This window comes from Ruditapes philippinarum, unplaced genomic scaffold (genome assembly GCF_026571515.1).
Source record: "Ruditapes philippinarum isolate M1 unplaced genomic scaffold, ASM2657151v2 ctg1511_1_1_1_1, whole genome shotgun sequence".
NCBI lineage: Eukaryota > Metazoa > Mollusca > Bivalvia > Venerida > Veneridae > Ruditapes > Ruditapes philippinarum.
In genome coordinates this window covers 115,520-138,371 of record NW_026852838.1, presented here as the reverse complement: position 1 = coordinate 138,371, position 22,852 = coordinate 115,520, and the positions used below count along the sequence as shown (strand labels likewise).

The 22,852-nt window shown below is 32.1% G+C and overlaps 1 protein-coding gene across 1 annotated transcript; it reads left to right on the top strand.

Annotated features, from left to right (window-relative positions):
- The first annotated feature begins 1,943 nt into the window (after nucleotides 1-1,943).
- On the top strand, nucleotides 1,944-22,852 carry LOC132725738 (ubinuclein-1-like). The gene is made up of 15 exons (XM_060710930.1): nucleotides 1,944-2,220; nucleotides 5,665-5,763; nucleotides 6,457-6,570; nucleotides 7,243-7,386; nucleotides 8,004-8,048; nucleotides 8,883-9,007; nucleotides 9,572-9,872; nucleotides 10,442-10,509; nucleotides 11,391-11,560; nucleotides 13,328-13,397; nucleotides 13,894-14,061; nucleotides 14,883-15,076; nucleotides 15,903-16,171; nucleotides 17,020-17,302; nucleotides 22,764-22,852. Exons 1-15 carry the CDS (start codon nucleotides 2,056-2,058, stop codon nucleotides 22,850-22,852), a joined length of 2,304 nt encoding a protein of 767 aa, XP_060566913.1. The 5' UTR covers nucleotides 1,944-2,055.

Sequence of the window (22,852 nt, the reverse complement as noted above, 5' to 3'; positions counted from 1 at the left end):
CTGGGGTGGGTCCAATTTTGACCCAAGGGTTTTTATTTGAACAAACTTGGCCCACTAGAAGATGTTTCATGCTCAGTATCTAAGCTCTAGCTATTTCATAGGGCTTTTTAAAAGAAGATTTTTGTTACTGAGCAGGTGGGGTATAAATCCTGAGAGGGACTTTGGATTTCTTCATGAATGTGAGGAAGCTATCCAACTAGCTTACTGAACATTGTTGGTTCTACTCAGGTGCATGAAATAATGCACAGATGGGCACCAGTAAAGCTGAACATCGCCATATGACCTACACTGTGTCGGTGGGAAATACTCTGAGCTATGTATACTCATTGTCCTCTGTTGGGCGCCAAATCTCACAAGGTTACTGGTTAGAAAAATTGGCAGTCTGACTGGGACTTGAACCCAGAACCCTTGCAATACCATTCCATGATTCTACTGACTGAGCTATTGGCCTACCTAATTAGTGAATAGCTCCCAACCATGATAAACATTTTCAAATTTTGGCCATACATACTTAACTCAAAGCCTATTTGTTAAAATCTTGACAACTATGTTAACTGTGCGTAATCTACTGATTTAAAGTAACATAAAATATGAGACTCAATTGAATTGTTTTATAAGGCGCTGTCCCACACCCCTTAAAAATACTTTCCATTCAATCTGATTATGGTTTATCTTACACTGTTACATCTGTGAAACAAATAATAAACCACAAATTAATCTGATAGATAGAATACAACTGCCCATTTTGAATTTATGTGTGAAGTGATATTAATGATAAGGAAACAAATACCCATTCCATAAACAAGAGCTAATTAATGTAGCTTTGTTGGTAGTGGTTTTTTAGTTTACCTTCCAGATCATGGCAGTTTCTACACATTGACAATTCAGGCACCATATTTGTTTCTGTGAAAGCTCTGAATTTTACAAGGAACTGATGTTACTTCCGTGCATGCCAGAGCAGAGGTTCAGTGTGAACAACCATAAAAAAGAATTTCGTACTTCTGTTTTGTCAATTATATATTTATAAAAATGATTCTTTAAAAACTCAAAAAATTTCCACTATTAAAATGACCAAGTTACACTTTCTGCATAAGGTTTCAGCATTTCTGGGTCCAATTAATGAAAATATATGAAGATTTCAAGATACAGACTGATACAGATATACATGTTAAAATTTGCCTTTTGTTTTTTGTTTTTTCTTGCTTCATATATTTAATGCAACACAGAATTCATCTGAACTAAAGACAAAAATTTACTTTGAGACACTTGACCTAGATTTGAACATTTGAGATGCATGTGAGCCTGTGCCAGCATCAAAATGTTTACTATAATTGTTTACTAAACAGGCATTTTTAAATCACACATTAATTCTAGTTAACTCTGGGATTAACCTAACGTCACTTGTCCATTACGAAGTTACTTCCAAATCCTAAAATAATCCATGTGGGTCGACGAGATCCTCGTTAAAATAAATTATTCTGTGCGTAATTATGCCAAAAATCAATTTCAGTACGTCTCCAGATGTGTAATAACTTATCCGTTCCTTCAATTACAGTTGTTTTAAGTAATCCGATTAACATATTTTTCAATTTTTAAAGCGAATCAACAGCATACTTGAAAATATGACGATTTCTTTCATGTACATGGAGACGTTACTCATTGTTGGGGGTTTTCCCGATATGAGGATATTCCAGGCCAAGTCCATTTCGAAAAGGAAATGAGTGACAACGTACTCGAAATGATAGCGTACTTGATTTGTTATCTAGCCATGTTTTGTCACATACTTATTTTAATTTAAACAAATATTTATAGAATGTTTCGTCAAAATCAACAATAATTGAATTCTCGATTGGTTATTTATTAAAATAAAAAGGTGTAAATATTTACCACCCCTTAAATCGTCGACCTAGATAATAGATTCGTCCAAGTTGAAAGTTCGCACGACTTTGACGTCACAGCCTCATTATGGCGGCAGATTTACTATTTCGATTCATGTGAGAAAACATCAGATTAGTGAATATCTTGGGGATAAATGGAAGTGACAAACCTTCAAATATGGAAGGACCTAAAAGACTTGAATTCACAACACTCGGACCCCCGGGCAAGCCAGAAAAGAAAGACGTGACCCCCAAAACATATCGGTTCGACTTGGACATACCAGAGTCAACTGACACCACATGCCCGGAGTTTTTCTACACGGAGTTACTGAAAACAATACCGGTAAGTCATCAAAATGTCCTTGCTGCATGCAGTAACGATTTTTCTATCAATTTCAACAAAGAGATCATTACTTTTCATATATTTTTGTGTAAAAATATCGATTTAGTAAAGGGAATTCCATTACTTTTTTGCTTACTTAAAACTTTACTGTTAACATGAAAACAACGATTCTTGCAATTCGGTTTTCAACGTTATGATATGCAGCATGTTTGGTCGTAATTTGTTGGGAATAAAAGAAGGTTACCGCCATTTTGGTTATTTAGATCACTGGTTGTTTGTCCGAAGAGTCTGGCCAGTTTTCATACACGTTACACATTTTGATTATCAATTTTCAAAACATTGTTTCCGACCAAAATGATTCAACGGACGGTTGATACGTTATGGTCGTGAAGTTGTGTTCGAATTTTTTCAACATTTTTATTTGATTTTGATAACATTTGTTTGTATAATATATGTCGTTTTCTTGACTTCCATGATCCACTAGTAGTGTAACTACACGTTATACATGTCTGTTTTCATGTACAAATTGGGGTACTCAGACGGGGGAAACACATATATCAGTTGCAACACAAGTTGCAATATTTCTCGTCGATCCTTGGTATTTCTGATAAACTTTGGTGAAGCGAAATTGTCCTTAGGAACTGAACCAGATCCTTAGCAGATATAAACAGCTCATGATGGATGGATAGTTTTATTAAATGTTTTTGTCATTATCAACATTAATGAAAATGTAGAAGGAAATTTATACGACCATACAAAAATGTAGTAAGACTTAACTCAAATTTGAACTTTTAAGAGAGCGCATTACAGTTAATGCTAACCAAGATTTTTTTTGCTATTTTGGTAGGATTTCTTTAGAGATTATGCATAATATTAGAATTTGACATTATTTAGGTGTTTAATAGTCCAATTGACTTTTTTGAGGAAATCTGACATTGTTGCACCGAAACAGTATTGTATAATTTGTCGTCTGCAAATAGTTATGGTCAATGCGCACGCGCAGTGTAATAGTGCTAAGATCGTATAGGTGTGTTACTATTTTAGGTAACGCTTATCGGTAAAAGATGTAACAATTGGCGGAGGGTCGCAGATGGCCCTTACTTACTACGTCTCGCTTGATTTGTTAGATAATTGATTGATATCGATTACTGATTGAGAGGAGATGTCGTTGTGTATCGTAGTTTACTAGGTCGCGGCTATATTTAGATCGTTATTAGTAAACCAGAGCGTAGTGGCGCGGCGCGTTCGTTGTGTATTGAATAGCGGGGGCGGCGCGCGCTAACTTGTATATTGTTTCTCGAGGAAGTGTTCTATGAAAGAGTATTTTGGAAATGGGTTAAGGGGTTGTTGTTTATGGGATGGGTTTAAGTTTTTTGTTTTTAAATATTAACATCCATGAAGATACCTAAAATTAATAGCACGAACAAGTTAAATGTTGGTCATTATTTTTTAACCATTTATTTATTTTTAAATCTAGATTTAGATTTTAAAGACAACAGAAACTTTATTTAGATGCACTGTAGTATTTCATTAAGGGTCATTTTCAGTAACCTTTTTTAATGCTGTGATTTTTATAGAGCAATAAAATCTACATTGAAATTGTCAGATGTGTAATTTTGTTTTACCATTTACCCAGAAAATAGACCTACTGTAGCTCTACAGAACTTTTCTTTCAGAATTTTGTTAGAATCTTTTAACAAAATATGATTTGTTTTTCTTAGCACAAACTTTAGTAGATTCTAGATTTAAAATTTTAGATGTGATAAGAATTTTTTTTATAAACCTGTGTCAGATATAGCTGCTCAACATGATCTTTTCAGTAAATTTTTAAAAATGATGAGGTTAATATACATAAAAGTTTCCCTTTTATTTAGCGAGAGAATTTCAGAAGTTTATATTTTATTTCACTGGATTTGTCATGTAATGTAATGCTTTAGTTTACAATGTGATATGAAAAGAATAGAAATCTACCAGTTAAAAAAAACAACAATTTATTTAAGATATAAAACTTGATTGCATTTTATATTCAATTTTTCTACCCACCACCCCCTTGCATTTCGGAAGACGGACAAAACCCCACCAGTTAAAACCCCACCACTCAAAATTTTATAGAGTGGACAAAACCCCACCACTAAATTTTATAGAGTGGACAAAACCCCACCACTAAATTTTACAGAGTGGACAAAACCCCACCACTTACAAATTATTGGGCAAGATTTGATAAATTGAAATACATATAATATACAGTACACATTTTCACATTTCATTTTTTAATTTCAATATAACATTTGTGTAATATAAGAAATTATACAAATAATTTACAAAGTTGAAACTGTTAAATCAACATCAAAGAGTAGTCATTTATTTGAGACTGTGCCACATTTATTATCTTGAATTATCCATTATTTTTAGTTTCTTCAAATTCATTTCTTCAATTTATTTATATAAAAAATGAACTACTTACTATTAATTAAGAATGTAGCACATTTTCATCAATTAATGATTAAAAAATAGCACATTTTTATAGCACATTTCTAATTTATTCAGTTCAGTTGTACTTCATTGTAGTTAGTTTAAGTGGATACTGTGGCTGATAGCCTGAAGAAACTCGGGTACAGTCTTCTCCTTATTGATGAGTTGTTCACACATTCTTTTGAGTTTCTGCTGATGCACAATTGTTTATTTTTTAACATGTTTACAAGAAAGTTTTGTCAACTCTATAAAACTGAAGTGGTGGGGTTTTGTCCACTCTATAAAATTTAGTGGTGGGGTTTTGTCCACTCTATAAAATTTTGAGTGGTGGGGTTTTAACTGGTGGGGTTTTGTCCTACATTCTGCATTTCATATACATTGAAAGGGCCTTTTAATTTGTGTACCCGTATATTAAAAGTACTAACTGGTATAGGCCTTCTCATGTCATAGAATTATTTTTAGGACCACTGAAACTAACTTCAATGGCTTTATTTAAGTTAGTATTAAATAGTAGTATTAATTAAATGTTAAAGGGACTCTACTGACGTTTTTTGACATGATGGAACTGGAAATAATATTTCAAAATTAATGTTTGATAGACCACTCACTTGTGTGCAGAATTTCAGATCATTGGATTACTCCTTTGTTCCAAAATTATTTTTCTAATTGTTACAAATGACCAAAAATTGAAATTCTGAAATCAGGCTAAGAAGAGCATAAAATTACGATTTTCAATTTATTTCCGAGTACATTTCTTAATTATCTTTTGCATATCTCTCTCTGTATTGAGTGCCCAAGCTAATATATGTTAAGAAATTCAAATTTTATGTTAGGCTTTTGGACCTCAGTGGAGTTCCTTTAAGTGGGATTCTATTTGAAATTCTGCTTTACATTTTCTTATTTTACTGTTGTTGTTTTAAATTTGTTCTGTATTAAGTTACAGCAAATGATTATTTATTCTATTGTTTGCAGGGTGCTGAAGATAAACCAAAGTCATCAGCTGACCCGTTTGATGATGATGATGCAGATAAGCTTGCTGCAATTGCTAAAAGCTTTGAGGACAAATATAACGTGAGTTCGTACTCCTGGAGACATTTAATTTGGATAAAAACAAAACAAAAAAAACTATATAGACATAAGAAGTTGTATTTATTTTTTTGATTTTTTGAAAATTTGCCAAATTGATGCCTTACATTTGAAATGATTATGATTTTGAAATGATTTTTAAACCTGAATGGCAGTTGTTTTATGACCGAAAGAAAAAGTATATCTCTTAGTTGGAGGAAAATTCATCATCAGGATTAAAGATTTTTTTAATAAACCTTTGTATGGTGATAATCCACATATTATTTTGCACATGTAAATTTCTGCTATTAAATATTAAATAACATATTAACCAGAATGGATATATTTTTGTTAAGAACAAGAGCAGAGTCTTAAGACAACAAAGTGCGCACATCACCACTATACAAAAATTATATAGTTTTTTTAAAACACAAGGTCAGTGCTATTTGCAAACAATCACCATTTTGAGATATGTAATATATAGTCATTTTGTTACAAAATTAATCATTTCCCATTATTTAAATGTTAGCATTTATATAATGTATATAACTACAGTATTTTAATGGGTCTTTTTATTCTCAATAATCATAGCAAGGTTTTTATAATTATGTAATGAGTTTGATATGTTGATAAAAAAAAATTTCTTTATTAATTTGCTTTTTATTAAACATAGAAGTATTATGTTGTTTTTTTGTACAGAAACCAAGTACTGGGAAAAAGAAGAAGAAAAGAAAATGGCAAGATAATTATTATCTGGAACAACTTGGAGAAGGATATGATGAAAATGATACGTTCATTGATAATTCTGAAGCCGTAAGTTTTGTAGAAACATGCTGAAATTGTACCCAGACTTGTCAGAAAATGATTAAATACCAAGTAAAATAAGAATAGATTTTTAACTGAAGAAGACCATGCTAATGAATTTGGATAATTGATATTTCTTTTCTTGCCAGAAATGGAATTTAAAAAATAAAACTGTCATCTAATGTCTGATGTTGATAAACTGTTACTTCTAGAAGTAAGTAAATAAATAAACAAGTTTGACAAGTTGCATTATATCGTACTATTTGGGGAGTCTCAAGCGTTTTCTATGTTGTTAGGTTCTGTTGAATGATTGAATCCTTGCATATGCATTACACCTTGGCTATGCTCTGAACTAGCTTTCAATGTACTTGTATACCATGCTTCTTTTATGACAATTCTGTACCTAGAAATTGTCCACTTATACCTTTCGTTTACACTAAAATAATCTAAGGTTATGTTTGCTTGGTGAATTATTGTTAACAAAAGCAGTAAAAAAAGAAATGGTAAAAATTGACATTTCTGTAAAAGATGTGTGAAAGAGCACTATTGGAAAATTTTCTTTAAAATGAAAAGGAGTGCAGCAAATAAAATGCAGCAATTAAAGTGGGTTTAAGCAACCAATTTTTAATTCCCAAGATAGCTGCATTGATGCAATTGCAAATTGACTTGATTTATTTCCAGTATGATGAAGTGCTGCCGGAAACCATGACAACGAAACTCGGAGGATTCTATATTAACTCTGGACGTCTTGAATTGAAAGAAATGTCTGACTCTTCAGAAGATGAATTTAGATCTCCGTTGCCTGTAAAGAAGAATAAAAAACGGGTAATTAGGCAAAACTTGTAAATTATTAATTGATAAAATGTTGTGTCTATAAGAATTAAAAGTATCGTCTCACGGTATGACTTCCCTGATATACAGTGAGATCAGTTTTCTCTTTGTAATTAATAATGTAGTATTTAAAAAGCTTTTATCAAAATGATAGCAATTTTAATTATTTTCAAGTGACTCTTGTGATTCTATGATATACAAGATAGGTATTTAGTATATACAGAATTTATAATAGTTCCATTGTGTAGTAAACTATAAGCTTATATTCACACTCTTGAATCTGTTCCTGGAACGAACCAGTATTGTGCAATTAGTGTAAAATTTCTTTGCTTAAAGAAGCAATGGCTTTCCCTATCTGGGGTTTGAACCCACACAGCTATAGGTCCTTAGATTACTTGTCCAATGTGATAACCATTTGGCCATGCAGCCACATAAAATTGGTATTTACAATAAATATTTCCATCTTTGGTTAGTAATCATACAGGCAGGAACTGTGAAACAGTGATTTCCTTTGTTCTAGGAAATCCTTGTCACTGATTGTATTTTGAGAAAGTGGATAGATTATAATTTATTCATTACATATTTAATGGGTATCTGACTTTCTGTTTTAGAGAATTTCGTCTGATGAGGATTCTGATGGTGAGAAAGTTGTAAAGGTAGGTGGTTGCTTTAGAAGATATGAGCCGTGTCATGACAAAACCAACATAATGAGTTTGCGACCAGCATGGATCCAGACCAGCCTGCGCATCCGTGCAGTCTGACCAGGATCCATGCTGTTCGCTTACTAACCCTATTACAAGTAGAGAAACTGATAGCGAACAGCATGGATCCTGATCAGACTGCGCGGATGCGCAGGCTGGTCTGGATCCATGCTGGTCGCAAACCCATTATGTTGGTTTTGTCATGACGCGGCTCATATGAAGATGATCTTACTTGACAAAACACTGTTAAATATAACCTGTATTTTCAAATTACCTTTATTTCTAACAAATCACTTGGGCTGTTAGAAAAAAAAATTAATGTTTATAGTCATTGTTTGTTATTTTATCATGATCGATGGTGAAGTTTTCTGGGGAAAAAAAGTCATTTTAAATACAATTAACAATTGTCATTTCAATATCCCCAATGTTGCCATTTATTTTAGACAGTTCAGCTAAATTATCAGATGATTACATTATGTCAATAAATTACTGTCAGTAGGAACATTTAGAAGCCTTTTTGAGCTAGCTAGGATTCCATGCTACAATTTACAATAAAATTTGGCAGGCATATGCACAGAATTATTTCCCTTTCCATTTCATAGTAACGTTTCAAAATATTTATTGTATAAAGAGCGTAAAAAGAACAGTCTCTGTTTGTGTAAAGTATTAGAATTAATTTCAATTTCTTAATCATTTATTTATGGCCTCTGCCCATATAGCAAAATACATGATCTATGATAATGTATATACCAGTCTGAGGATAAGAAGATCTTGCTTTAATTTTTACAGAAAAAGAAGATCAAAGATTCATTATCGGTAGATGGTGAGGTGAAGAAAAAGAAAAAGAAGAAGCTGATCATTCCGCCAGGAGAAAAACCCATAAAGAAAGTCAAAATAAAGGATAAGGTCAAAGAGTAAGTACCTTAGGGGAGAAAAACTGTTAGCTTACCTATATATTTTTTTACATTATATGTATTTTATTTTTGAAATTTTAAAGCTATATCTGGTAAAACATTGTTAACTACTGTGAATTTACTTATATTTGTGGGCATGAAATTTTGTGGTTTTATCAAAACGGGCATTTTTGTGGGTTCTTAAATTCATGGATTTTCATTATCTTGTAAAAAAAAAAGATTACCTAATGCAAGTATTTGTTGAGGTAAAATTTCTTTGGATCTTAGATTCGTGGATTGGTTGTAGAGAAGTAAAATAGAACAGTAAAATTGAATAGACAGGCAGCACAACATTGCTTTACACCATTTATTTTATATTAACAGTGTATTTTTAGTTTAAACAGAATTTCCTTTATTTTGCATCTTGTAGTATGTCCATTATTAACAGTAAAAGTGGTAGTTTTACAGGTGCTCTGGTACATAATCCAGGAACATTGCTTACCATTATATGACTAAAATGAATTTAAACTGTTTCCAAACTAAAACAAAACAACAGTTCTAAAGAAATACATTTATAATTTTCAGTGGAAAGTCGAATGCTGTCAGTGCATTAATCAAAACGACGTCGCCTAACTTGAATGGTGACAGTATTGAGAATGGTGTAATCAGTTCCGACAGTGATGTGAGTGACGAGGCTAAAAGTCAGATGAAATCTAACATCTCCATGGTGATTGATTCTGTGATTGCCATGGCAGCCAATGACTCGAGCAGTCGGGGAGATTTTGAAGAGACAATGCCAAAGAAAGATATTGATCCGGAGAGCATTCCAAAACTTCCGCCAGGTCTGCCATCGGGAATGGATAAAAAAATTGAGCAACTGAAAAATGTAAGTATCAAGGTGTTCTGTAATAAAACACAAAAGAATACATAAATATTGCATGTTTTTCATATGTGCTATTGACCTTAAACATGTATGTTGATAATATAGAGGATATTTGTTTAGTTCAGTGTAAGATCGGAACATATTTCACCAAGTGAGCTCCAAAAGGTATATTTCATGAGTGGTGCAGCCACGAGTGAAGTATGAACTTTTGGTGTACACGAGGTGAAATATATTTTCATCTTACACTAAACTTAACAAATTTTCTTTTTATTATATGCAGAGAAACGCTTAATAAGACATTTTAACCTAGTATTTAATGAAAAGCGTGCCAAATAATAATACAAAGTGACATCATTTAAGACATCATGCCATTAAGTTGGTTTCCAGTACTGTGCACGCAGGTATATCACTGAAACAACGTAACGGGCTTAAATTCAAAAAAGTGAAAATTATCAAATTGATAATTTCACTGTTTCAGACAGTGAAATTACCAGTTTTTAACTCACTGATACTGGTGATATTGGCCGGTTATTGTTTTAAGTTACAATTCCAATGGTTGATATGTTTTTCAGCATGCAATGGAGTCTCAAGATGGCAAATGTAAATTCTTCACTGATGATGTCAACAAACAGTTACTTGAGTAAGTATTGACATTGACCTTGACTTTTGCGATTTTAAATGATACTGCTGTATAAGGCCCCCACGATTACACGTTTAAACGGATTCGTTTCGATTTTCATTCGTAAACGTTTACGATAATTTTTACCGTTTAATCGAAATTACCATATTGGCTTACAAAATTTCTTAATCATTGCCTATTATCATGGATTTTATCAATTCTAGTGGTTTATTCCAAAGTAAAAAACGGAAAATGGGTGTTTACAACCCTCCACACAGCATTACCGTGCACAAATTGCTCCTGACATAATACAGAAAATGTGTGCTGACTCAATCGTGATGATCCCTGAACATTCTTTATTTGTACATGTATTAAAAATAGAAAGTAAGTCATCATTTGGCGACTCAAATACATGGTGTATATAGTACATAGAGTTACCACCGTTTAAACGGTATCGTTTCGGTTCTTGGCAATCGTGTAAACGTTTACAAAAAATTGTAAACGTGGGAGCCTTACTGCTGTATTATCAAAGGGTAAGATTGTATATATATATGTCAAGGGTTGACCCCAAAACTGTCGTAAGTCCTTCTTTATTTCATATAAGTTACTGCAGTTTTACGATCAACCCTCGATCATTTTGTTTCTAAGAACTTTTTTTCCCTGCAAAGCTTCATCCGTCAAAATATTGTTTTTTATGAAATAATAAGAGAATATATATTCATACTGCAAACAGTTTGTTATATGTTTATTAGATTGTTATGTTACCAGTTATAATATGGTTACATCACGTAGACATTTCTTCACATTTCCATTTAAAGTAAATCACTTTGTATCAAAAGTGAATTTTTCCACTTATAAATTGTAACAGATCTTTTTAAAAAAAGATTACATGATAACTTCAGGGTTGAGATAGCATCGAAACAGATGAGTGTTGGTAACAGGTCGGCCATGTTTGGTCACCTGGCTGCATTCCTACCTTGCAGTAAAGATACGTTATTAAAACGTGCCAAAACTTTACTAGTCAAGGAGTTAGAAGACAAGATAAAAGCGCCACTGGACAAACTCAAAGATGGTAAGTTGACATTATTAGTTTTTATAAATATTTTGATAGGTTTAAATGACCTGGTGTAGATAGCTGTAATCTTATATAACCTAAACAGCTAAGGGTTATATGGCAATCATCTGTTATTACATTGCCATTTATATAACCTAAACTGTTAGGAAAAGGTTATATGGCAATCAGCTGTTAATACATTGCCATATAAGATGTAGCTGTCAAAAAGTATTTTTAGTCCCCTACCGGTTTACCAGAGGGGACTGTAGGTTTACCCTCCGTCCGTCTGTCTGTCTGTCCATCTGTCTGTCAGTCTGTCCGTCCACAAAAATGGATCCCGCGATAACTTGAAAAGTACTGAAAATATTTTTATGAAACTTGATATATGGATAGATTGCAGTATGGAGATTATGCACGTCTTTTTCTTTTCTTCTTATGCTGAAAATTTTGGTTGCTATGGCAACAAATAGACTGAAAATATGGCAAATTTTACACATAAACTGGATCCAGTGGTAACGCATAAAGGAATGGAAATATTTTTATGAAACTTGAAATATTGGTAGATGGCAGTCAGGAGAATAAGCATGTCTTTTTCTTTTCTTCCTATGTTGAAAATTCTGGTTGCTATGGCAACAAATAGACTGAAAATATGGCAAATTTTACACATAAACTGGATCCAGTGTTAACGCAAAAAGTAATAGAAATATTTTTATGAAACTTGTAATATGGGTAGATGGCAGTCTGGAGATTATGCACGTCTTTTTCTTTTCTTCCTATGTTGAAAATTCTGGTTGCTATGGCAACACATAGACTGAAAATATGGCAAATTTTACACATAAACTGAATCCAGTGATAACTCAAAAAGTACTGGAAATATTTTTATGAAACTTGACATATGGGTAGATGGCAGTCTGGAGATTATGCATGTCTTTTTCTTTTCTTCCTATTTTGAAAAAATTGGTTGCCATGGCAACAAATAGGCTTAAAACATGGCAAATATAACAATATTTGTGATTAGTCAAAAAGAGCTGAAATTTTTTATGAAATTGCATCTTTATTTCAAGAGTTATCTCCTCTTTAAGAATTTTGCTTTTAAAAATGTTATATTTTGGTAACAGGGATGTTTCAAATATTAACTTTAGAGTGTCCTTCAGTCCGTCTGTCTGTCTGTTCATAAAAACTGTTTCCTGTGATCACTTTTAAAGAACTTTTCCAACAAATTTACTTAAAATAGAGAAAAATTGAAACATTAGTGAATGGCCAATGGCCCTTCAGAATGTTGATAAGGTTCTAACCGGTAGGGGACTTATGGATTGCTTGCAATACTATGATAATTGCTTGTTTAATTGAGTTTTTAGCGCTTTATCATTTCTTTCTTTAAAGCAAAATGAAATTTAAATAATATTATAAATTTACGGCAGTCGTATATATAGATAACATAACCACTATTATACAATGAAAATGATGTTACAAACATGAATATATAAGTTATTCTCACCATTTAAATACTAACATAATGTTTGTGGTCATTTGAGGGAAGTACATGTACACAGGCGAAAACTTCTCTTTAGCCGAGTTCATGTAATATCATTATCAACATAGAATTTTTTTTAACCTGGAAAAATAAGTGTTTAATAAATGACATAATCTTTAATAGTTAGGTGAAATGCTATATTTACAATATTACAAGACGATGAGTCTGAATGAATTAAATAAATGATATGAGCTCCGTGAAATTATGCTATATGATCAATAAGTAATGATCAAAATATTTAAATTTTGTAGCTGTCAATAGAATAATGCCAGCACTCATAGAGAAATTTGAGGAGGACAGTAAAAAGGCAGCTTTAGAAAAGTAAGTTTGGGAATATACACTTAGACTATTTATGAATAAAGTATTGAATTAAATCAAAGTTAGCAATACATGTAGTTAAAATGTAATGTAGTGTATATATGTGTAGTGTACCATTTATTTTGGCAAAGTTACAAACATGAAGGTTGTTGGCATGCAGCTTTAACCCATTGCCACACGCTCTATATGTTATACATAGCTTCATAATTATGCCAAGGCAAATTTAATTTTTTGAATGATGAAATTTACAATAATGTCTGAGATATGTGAGCGGCTAGCTTTTAAAAAAGGTTAGTTTAACCATTTAGGTATTTACTCATGACTTTATGCATTGGAGGGTCATTTAGATTTTTTTGTCTGCATGTAAAGCAAGGAGGTGTCCATGTGACTATAGCAATACTGGTCTAAAAGCTTCTTCAAAAGATTTAATCAATATAGAAATAAGTATTAAACGAATTAAATTTTGAAAAATATAACATGTTTTTGCTTGTGTAACTAGACTTGAAGAAGGAAACAAGGAACCAGTTAAAGATGACAAGGAGAAAGAAACTGGGAAAGAAGATGCTGCTACTGAGAGTGATGAGGAGGAGAAAACAAACCAGTCTGATGTTACCAAGAAACGCCAGACTGGTCCCAGGAAAAAGTTTGTCTGGGATAGTGAAGTTAGGTATGTTTCAGCTGTTACGACGATGATTGACTTAACCTTTAATCTGAATTTGTGAAATGGATTTGTCCTGTGTTTTAATTTGGAACAGTCCATTCAAAATTTTAAGGGGTTTTTAATTTCAAAAAACAAAAATTTTAAAGGGAAAAAAGTACAAAAAGCCCCGCAAGGGGGGCGGGGGTCTCTATACTGGTGACAAAGGGGTTTTCTTTTTGTTTTCCAGCAGTAAAAATTAAAAAAAGGGTTTCGTTGTTTAATTATGAACAGTCATTAAAGTTTATAGGATTTCAATATTCAAAATACAAAAATTTAACTGGCAAATAGTACATAGCCCTGTCAGACTGTATGGATGTGCAAGTTGGACTGTCTCTATACTGGTGACAAAGGCTTCTTACTTTTCGTTTCCAGCAGGTTAAGAATTAAGAAAAGTGTAGATTACTAGATTGTTTCAATTATATCATATTAGTTTTAGATACTATTGTGTAACAAATTCTTCAAAAAAACAACTTGTTTTGTCTTTGAATAATTTTCTTTATTGGCACATACTTGATAATTATTTTGATATACATTTAAGTAGTTACAGGTTGTGTTTTAACAATTCAAGTATTCTAAGCTATCCTGCTTTATTGCATTTTTTAAAGGATGATCTTTGAGAAATTCTCAGTAGATGTTGAGACTTTTCTAAGATAATTATTTTCTTTGAGAACTGTATATTGCGAATGATTCCAGATTATATTTACAGGAAATATTTTTCCATTTTATTGATTTTTATATGTATATGAATATTTAACTGTATTCTGTAAATACTTGCTTATTGTTTGCAGATCGTTGTTATGTGATGTTGTACAAGTTAAGATGCGTACTTACATGATGTCAAAGGGGAAGTCACAGACTGCAGAGGAGTTCTGTAAGAATTTCCTCGAGCAAGATGTCCGTCCAATTTGGCCAAAGGGTTGGATGCAGACTCGGGTTCTTTATAAAGAAAGCAGAGCACCCCATTCAGGGGGGCCCCTAATCCGTAAGATTAAAAATCCCAAAATTTTAACAGCAAAAATAAAATTTTACCACCCGGGATTTTTCACTTTGTAAAAAAAATGTTTTTAATCCGCAAGACAAGTAAATTTTAATTTGAGTATTTTTTTGTTGAAAAAAAAATTTTGATTCAATAGTTTAAACCCTTTTGGTTTTAAAAGACAAAAAAGAATCAAAAAAATACGGGTTATATGTTTCATATTTTTTGTACTGTAAATTTTTTTTATTAGCACAAAACCTAAAAAAATTTTAGGTCAGTATTAAAAATTATAAAGTTTTTTTAAGGGCCCAAAAAAATTTTTGAAAAATTTTTCAGGCTTTATTAATATTTTGGGGTTTTCCATTTTAAAAGTGAAAAAATTAGTTTTCTTTTTTGATTTTCCCCCTAAAAAAAAATTAAATAAATTTGCAAAATTTGATCGTGAAATAACTTCAAAATTGGGGAACAATAATTGATCCAAAAAACAGGTGTTTTATGGAAAACCCAAACTTATTTTTTAAAAAAAGTTTTGAAAAAAGCCCTTTCTCTTACCAAATGTTTTTCAAAAAATTATTAAAAAGGAAAGGGAAATTTTTTTTTGGGATTTGGTTTAAAGTTCACGCCACATTTTGGTTTGTAAAAAAATAAAATTCCCAAAATTTCATTATTTCTTTTTTAGGAAAAACCCAAAAAAACCCTTTATTAGTAAGAAAAAGGCAAAAGGGGGGGCGACAGTTACAAACAAATCTAAAAAATCCCCAAAAACATACCCGGTGACACTACCCAAGCTCAGCGAAGCTGCAATATATTAATGTGACCAAAATAAACTCAGGAAATACTGTGGTTAAAACTACAAGTGTAAATATTAACAATGCTAAACCAGTTGTGAGTAGTCAGCAAAGTACGCCAAACGTTGCGTCCAAGAAAGTGATACCCACAATTCTTGATTTTGCAAACAGTAATACAGGAAGTGCAAGTGATTTATCTCTTATAAGAAGTTCTTTACAAGGAAGTGCGGAAAAACCATCGCCATCAATGATTAAGATTAGTGATATGAGATTATCAGGACCGAAAAAAACGGACAGCTCTTGGGATCATATGGTATCAGATATATTAAGGTCCTCAATTGGTAATGACCAACACTCGCCACCGAAACCAATCGTACAAAGACAAAATTCAAACAGTGCTCAGCAGGCACAAGCAGCTAGTGGGATATAGGGGCGCAGTTTGGTTATGAAAAAATCAGACCCAGTGGTGAACGCAGTTATTCCTGATAAAAAATTAGCTGAAACCAAATGGTAAAAAACCCCCAACGGTAAAAAGGGCAAGGGGCCCAGCAGGGGGTGAAATTAACTGAGAAACAGAGAAGAATTCCCCAAATTAAAAAATGCAAAAAAAAAAAAGGAAACTAGGGAGAAAAAAATACACACAGAAAAATGGCTATTGAAACCCCCCTCTCCCTAAAAATGCTCCCTTTTAGCAAAAAAGCAGAGACAAAGGAGTGAAGTTTCACCCAAAAGTTTCCCCGAGTCAAAGTCCAATGAGCTTGGGCAAGTCAAAAACCCTTTCCAGTAATTTCAAGGTCAAAGGGCCCCGAAACAGCTGAGGGTCGTTCGCGGGGGGACAGCAAAAACATTTTGAAAATTTAAAAAAGGGAAACCCAATTGAATGACAGTAGTCAAGGTAGTCCAATGCTGCAACAGGTTAAAACACTTCAAAAACAACCAGGTGGCAGTTATGTGCAGATTTCCCCAAACCTCAAAACCCTCTCGGGAAAAATTCCCCCTCACGGGAAGGTAAAATTAGGGGAAAATGCGGGGAAAAGTAACATATTGGACCTTGAGTAAGTAATTTCACAAAGTCAAGGTCAAGTCTTGTTCAGTTCAGGGGTAACCGTTACTACCAACAATCGCCCTGCTTCAAGTTTGCTCAAAACTTTGTTTGGTCAGGCACAGGCTCAGACCAGTAGCCAGAGTTTTACTGTACCAAGTGTCCAAAGGTCCTCAGTCCAAGGAACCCCCAGTCCTAAGGTTACCTCACCCCATGGGCAACCTCAACACAGATGGAGTCCAAGCTCTTCAATTCAGGAGTTACAAGCCAGATTACAAAGTGCTGCTGGGATGCAGCCAAAACCATATACAATGCCAGTAACCAGCCCTCAGGCTATACCAGGGTACCAGAGTGTGAAACTTTCCAGTCTGACACCAGAACAGATACAGTCATATCAAGCAGGTACTTGATTTTAAGTTTTTGAATGAATAACTTTTTTCATATTGCTACGTTTCTTTATAAAGGCTTCATTTAAAAAATGACTGAGATAAAATTTTAGATGCTCTTGTTTTCTGGGCCGGGAAACCTCGATTTTTGGCTGGGCGTAATTTTTTAATATAAAGTCAAGGTTACAAAATGCTGTAATTGGTAAATTTTAAAAACATTGTTATTTTTTAGGGGCTGAAAAGTTTTAAATTGAGTTTTTAAAAAAAAGTCACCCAAGGCTGACATGTTTTGGATTAAAAATTTCTCTTTTGTTAAAATTGGGGAAAGGCCCAAAATTTAAAAAACTGGACAAGCCCTTTTTTTTAAAAATTTAGTGAAGTCGGGTTTAAAATTATATGATATCATTGATATTTTAAAATTTTCCCTTTGGGGTTAGAAAATTTTGACAATAATTTTTCATTTTACTAAAATAATACACCCAAGGAGCTTCGTAGTCCAACATCCAGAAAAACAGTTTGTCTGAACCTGGTAAAAAATTTTAAAAAAATTTTACTTTTAATGTCATATTCTCTCTTCCCCCCGGCCCTTTTTATTTATTAAAGGGAAATTTAAATTATATTATAAAAAGGCCCTTTGGTAAACCCCAACTTCCCTGTTGTCAATATATTTTTTTTTAAAGATAAAAAAAAAAGGGAAATTTTTTCTTTAAAAAGAAAATTTTAATTAAAAGGGTTTTTCCAAAAAGGGCCCTACAATGGGGTTAAATTTTTTTAAAAATTTTTTTAAATTTTTTTTTTTTTTAAAAACTTTTGTCATAATTTAAAGAATTGATTAACAATAAATCTCCAGAATTGAAATGAGCCGTGTCATGACAAAACCAACGTAATGGGTTTGCGACCAGCATGGATCCAGACCAGCCTGCACATCCGCGCAGTCTGATCAGGATCCATGCTGTGCCCTTACAATCCTATTGACAAGTAGGGAAAACTTTGATAACAAACAGCTTGTTTTAGGGTTTGTTAGCCGGAACAGCATGGATCCTGATCAGACTGCTGTTGGAAATGCGCCAGGCTGGTTGGAATCCCCTGCTGGTCGCAAACGCACTATGTTGGGTTTTGTCCATGACGCGGCTAAATATTTTTTATGAAGGCAAATTTGTCCCCAGAAATCAAATTGTTTTATACCATAAAGGTGATTGAAAAAAGCACTTAAAGATTCTCTATTAATAAATAAAAATAATTTTCTTTGGGAAAATGGTTTTATAAAAAAAAATTTTAAAAATTTTTTTTCACTTTAAATTTTTCCTTTTTTGCCCGGGGAAATTTTTTGCAATGTTTTTTCCTGAAAAAAACGTTTTTGGTCCTTTCTTAAAATTTATCTTGAAAATTTTTCACCTGTTTGTTTCATTTTTTTAAAAGGTATTTAACAATTTGTGATAAAAAATAAGTATTTACAGGACTGAAGACCAAAAATTTTATTTTTTATTTTTCCCGTCTTGTAAAAAATTGTAGATTTTAAAATTAAAAAAGTTTAACCCAAATTTCCTTAAAACCCCTACCCCCGCTAAAAATCTTTTTAAAAAAGGGCTCTATGTTTAAAAAACTGTCTGCTGTAAAAATTTGGGGAAAATAAGATGTAAAATAATTTAAATGGGGGTTTAAACAACAATATTTAAAACCCGGTCAGACTAAGGGATTGTGTTTGCCCTGGTTTTATACTGGTACCAATGGCAAATAACTCAGTTTTTTAATTTTAAACCCTTAAATTTCTGTATATTATAAATAGTTTTTTAATAAAGAAATTTAAATAGAAAGTTAATCTATTTAATGATGCAAGCATCAAAAAATTTTAAAACTGCCAAACCTGCCTTTTTAGTTACTGCTTTCTTTTAAAAAAATTTTTTGGGCAGTTCCCGACACATGTATTTTGGCTAACTTTATTACTGTATAATTTTTTCCTTTCCCGTTTTTTAGAACCACATGTACCTTTCTAAGATATTCCTGTTCTGATAAAAAAGACCCATTTACTTAAAAACATTTTTAAAATCCAATTTAAAATTTAATATGGGTTATTGAATTGTAAAGGCGCTGGTAAAAAAATGATATGTATTAAGCATGTTAAGTAAGACCACAAGATAATGGATAAGATATTAATCAAGATTTAATATTACTTGACTTTCTTGATTTAGCCTCTCTGGAATTATTACCTCAGAATAAGATTTCTTAATTGGGACAATTTTTAAATTTTTGGTAAGCAAGATTCCAAATTTTTAAAATTTTTTTCTAGAAAAATTTCCCGTCTGGGGGATTGCCCAAAGCCATATTTAAAAATTGGAAGGAATTTTAACTTTAACCTTTTAATTTAAAATATGTTTAAGGGGAAGGGAAAATGGGAACCTGTGTACCCTGTTTCTGTTGACTTTAATAGACCAATTTTGGTTTATTATTTTTTTTATTTATGAGGATGTGCTAATGATTAGTGTAAAAACACCTTAATTAAACCCTTACAGGTCCTCAAAAAATTTTCCCCGATTTCAAAACTATAATAACTTACATTTATTTTGGTTTTCCAAAGGTTACAGAGGGGGAAAAACCCTGCATGTTGTCATGGTGACTTGTTTTATCCCAGCTTCTTTCTCCCCATCCCACATTTTTTTTGTTTTTTTTTGCATGTTTACAGAATTGTATCTTTAGTTTAGAGATTATTTATTTCCTCCTGCTGGTGGTCTTATATTGAATATATTGTGTTAGAGGGTTTATTTTTTTAGACAAAATGATCTTTGTCACATTGTTTACTTATACAGAGTATGTGTGTAGTATGGAATTTAGGTTCTGACATTAGCATTAATATTTTGCATTTCCTTTATAGTACTGTGGTAGCTATATGGACTCAGTTTTGTAGCAAGTTAGTTAGGTCTTAAAAATCCTGAAACAGTTTTGTTTGGTCCTTTTTAATTATATACATAAATAAACCAGTTATGGTGCTAGGATAGAAGATGGGAATGCACTAGAATGACTTTCTATTGACAACTTGTCAAACCCTAACTGACTTGTCATAAATTCATTTAAAGGGGTTGTAGGGTTGTTTTTAAAACCATTTTTTTTTTCTTTTAACCCTTGAAAAGTTAAAAATCCTTTAAACCCCTCCCAGTTTTGACAAATTAAAAATACATTGTACATTGTTATTAAAAAATTTAACCCCCCCAGGGTTTTTTTTATGAAATTTTTCAAAAAAAAAAAAAACAAGAAAAGGGTTGAGAGAAATTGAAAAAGGGAAAAAGGGGTAAAAGACTTTTTTTGCTTTTTATTGCCTGCGTTTTTAAAAAAAATGGTTGAAAATAATCTCCCCCCCTTTTCCCCCATCAGTGCAATAAAAAACATTTCTGGGAATTTTTTGTGCCCGTTTTTAATTTTCCCCATTATCAAAAATTTTTATACATTTCATTCTGGATCCTAAATTTTAAATTTTGACCAATATATACGGGTTTTTGTGAACTTTAAAAAGGATTCTCAGTCAGAACCACTAGAGATTTTTACTTGAAACTGTAGACATTTTCTGCCGGACTTAAATTATAGACAACTGATCATGACCCATTAAGTGTAGCAGTAATTTCTTACCGAATTATTTCTCCTTATTTTTTGAAAATTCCTGAAATTTCCTTTCTGGTTGTTTTAAAATCAAGCATTGCGAATAGTTTAGTGTGATTTGCCTGGGAGCTCTTGTCCTGGTTTATTTTTTTATTATTTTTTTTCCATGATTATTTATTTCAAGTCACAAAGCCAATTTCATTTTTTTTCATTTTAAAAAGCAGGTGTAATTTTATGCTGTCCCCTATTTTTTTTTATAGATCTATAGAAAAATTAAATTTGCAAATTTGCAAAGGAATTATCATAGATTTTCTTTTTAAAAAACAAAGTTTAAAAGAAATTTCAAATTTCATTGTGGGAGAGTTCCCCTTTTGTGATTCCTTTTTCAGAAATGTGAATTTTAAAAGCAAGGGTTGAAAATGTAAAAAATCATAACATGAAAAATTTTTTTTAAATTTAAAATGAAAAGAAAATTTAGCAAAAAAAAAGAAATGGATGAAACACATTCTTTTAAAAATTAATTCTTTTCAAATTTTTTTAAAATTGCTGCACATATTTACAAAGGGTAACCCCTTAAAGTGAATTTTTGCTAAATTTAAATTAAAAAAAAGAAAAAAAAAGAATGTTTTTGTTGGATTCTACCTTTTAATTTTCGTACAGTCAAGGGGAAAATTTTTTCTTAAACACATCATTCTCTTTGAAAAATTTTATGTATCCAATTGTTTTTTTTTGTTTTTTACATTAAAATTTTTGATATTTTTCTTACTTTCAAAACGATATTTATTCTTAACCCTCTCCTTAAAATTCCATTCCCTGTTTAAGGGGGTAACTGCGTAGAAAAATTATAATTGAAACCGTGTCATGACAAAAACCCAAAATTTAAAAAGGGGTTTTCGACCAGCATGGACCAGACCAAACCTGCGGGGAAGCGCAGGGCTTTAAACAGATCCCTGTGTTCGCATACAAACTCTAAAAACAAGTAAAAAAACCCGATAGCGAAAGCATGGGCCTGATCCAAAACTGCGCGGGTTTCGGGAGGCTGTTTGGGTCCTGCTGGGCGCAGACACTTATTTTTGGGGTTTTTTTCATGACGGGGGCCTATTGTCATGGGCCTAAAAAACAACTTAAAAATGATGCCAAAACCATCCGTGACAATTGCCGTAAAATTTAAAAATTTTAAAATTAAAATATTATTTTGTTTACTTTTGATGGAAATAAAAAGCAAGAAAACAGTGTGCCTCCGATAAGCCCCGAATAACCTTCGGAAGAAAAATGAAAATTATTTTCCATTGAAGTAAATTCCTTAGAAAACCCCTTTTTTTTGCCAGAGAGATTGTCTTTTTAAATCCTCCCTATGAAAAAGTATTTGTCCTTCCCTTAAATTGGGAAAAGTTTTAAACATAAAGATTTTTTTTGTGATAATTTTTAGAGATTTCCCGTTGCCCTTTTAATCAGTTTTTGCCAAATCTTTTTAATATTTAAAATTAAAATTTAAGATATATATAGAAAAAATTTGGTTTTTCCTTTAATAAGATAAAATAGCATTTTCTTGTGATGGCAAACTTTTTCAAGTAAAACCATAAATAGCAGGTAGTAAAATGTATCCTTACTGTACATTACAAATGAATTTTTAAAGATATTTATTTTTTCCGTCCGGACCAATTTTATAAGACAGGTACAGTTAGACAGGGTCTTTCAAATAGACCCTATATGAAAGACCCCCGAGTTAGATTAAAATACTGGAATATCTCTTTCTTTAAATTTCATTATATATATAGTTGGATGGTAATTTTTTTCATCTTCAGAAATTCTTCAAAAGTTTTTTTAAAGTGGTGATATACTTACCACTGTTAATGTGCTTGTAATTTATTCTGACTTTGGTATTTTAGTCTGGACTAAGATTGAGCCGGCTGGCTGCAGTAGATTTACCAATGCGACCAGTGCAGACGAAGATCAGCTGGCCAACTATGTCATGTGA

Excerpts from the sequence above, each read along its gene's own strand:
- LOC132725738 (XM_060710930.1), top strand. The coding sequence starts at position 2,056 with ATGGAAGGACCTAAAAGACTTGAATTCACAACACTCGGACCCCCGGGC. Across the intron at positions 2,221-5,664 it reads AGTTACTGAAAACAATACCG|GGTGCTGAAGATAAACCAAA; the intron begins GTAAGTCATCAA and ends TATTGTTTGCAG. Across the intron at positions 14,062-14,882 it reads GTCTGGGATAGTGAAGTTAG|ATCGTTGTTATGTGATGTTG; the intron begins GTATGTTTCAGC and ends TATTGTTTGCAG.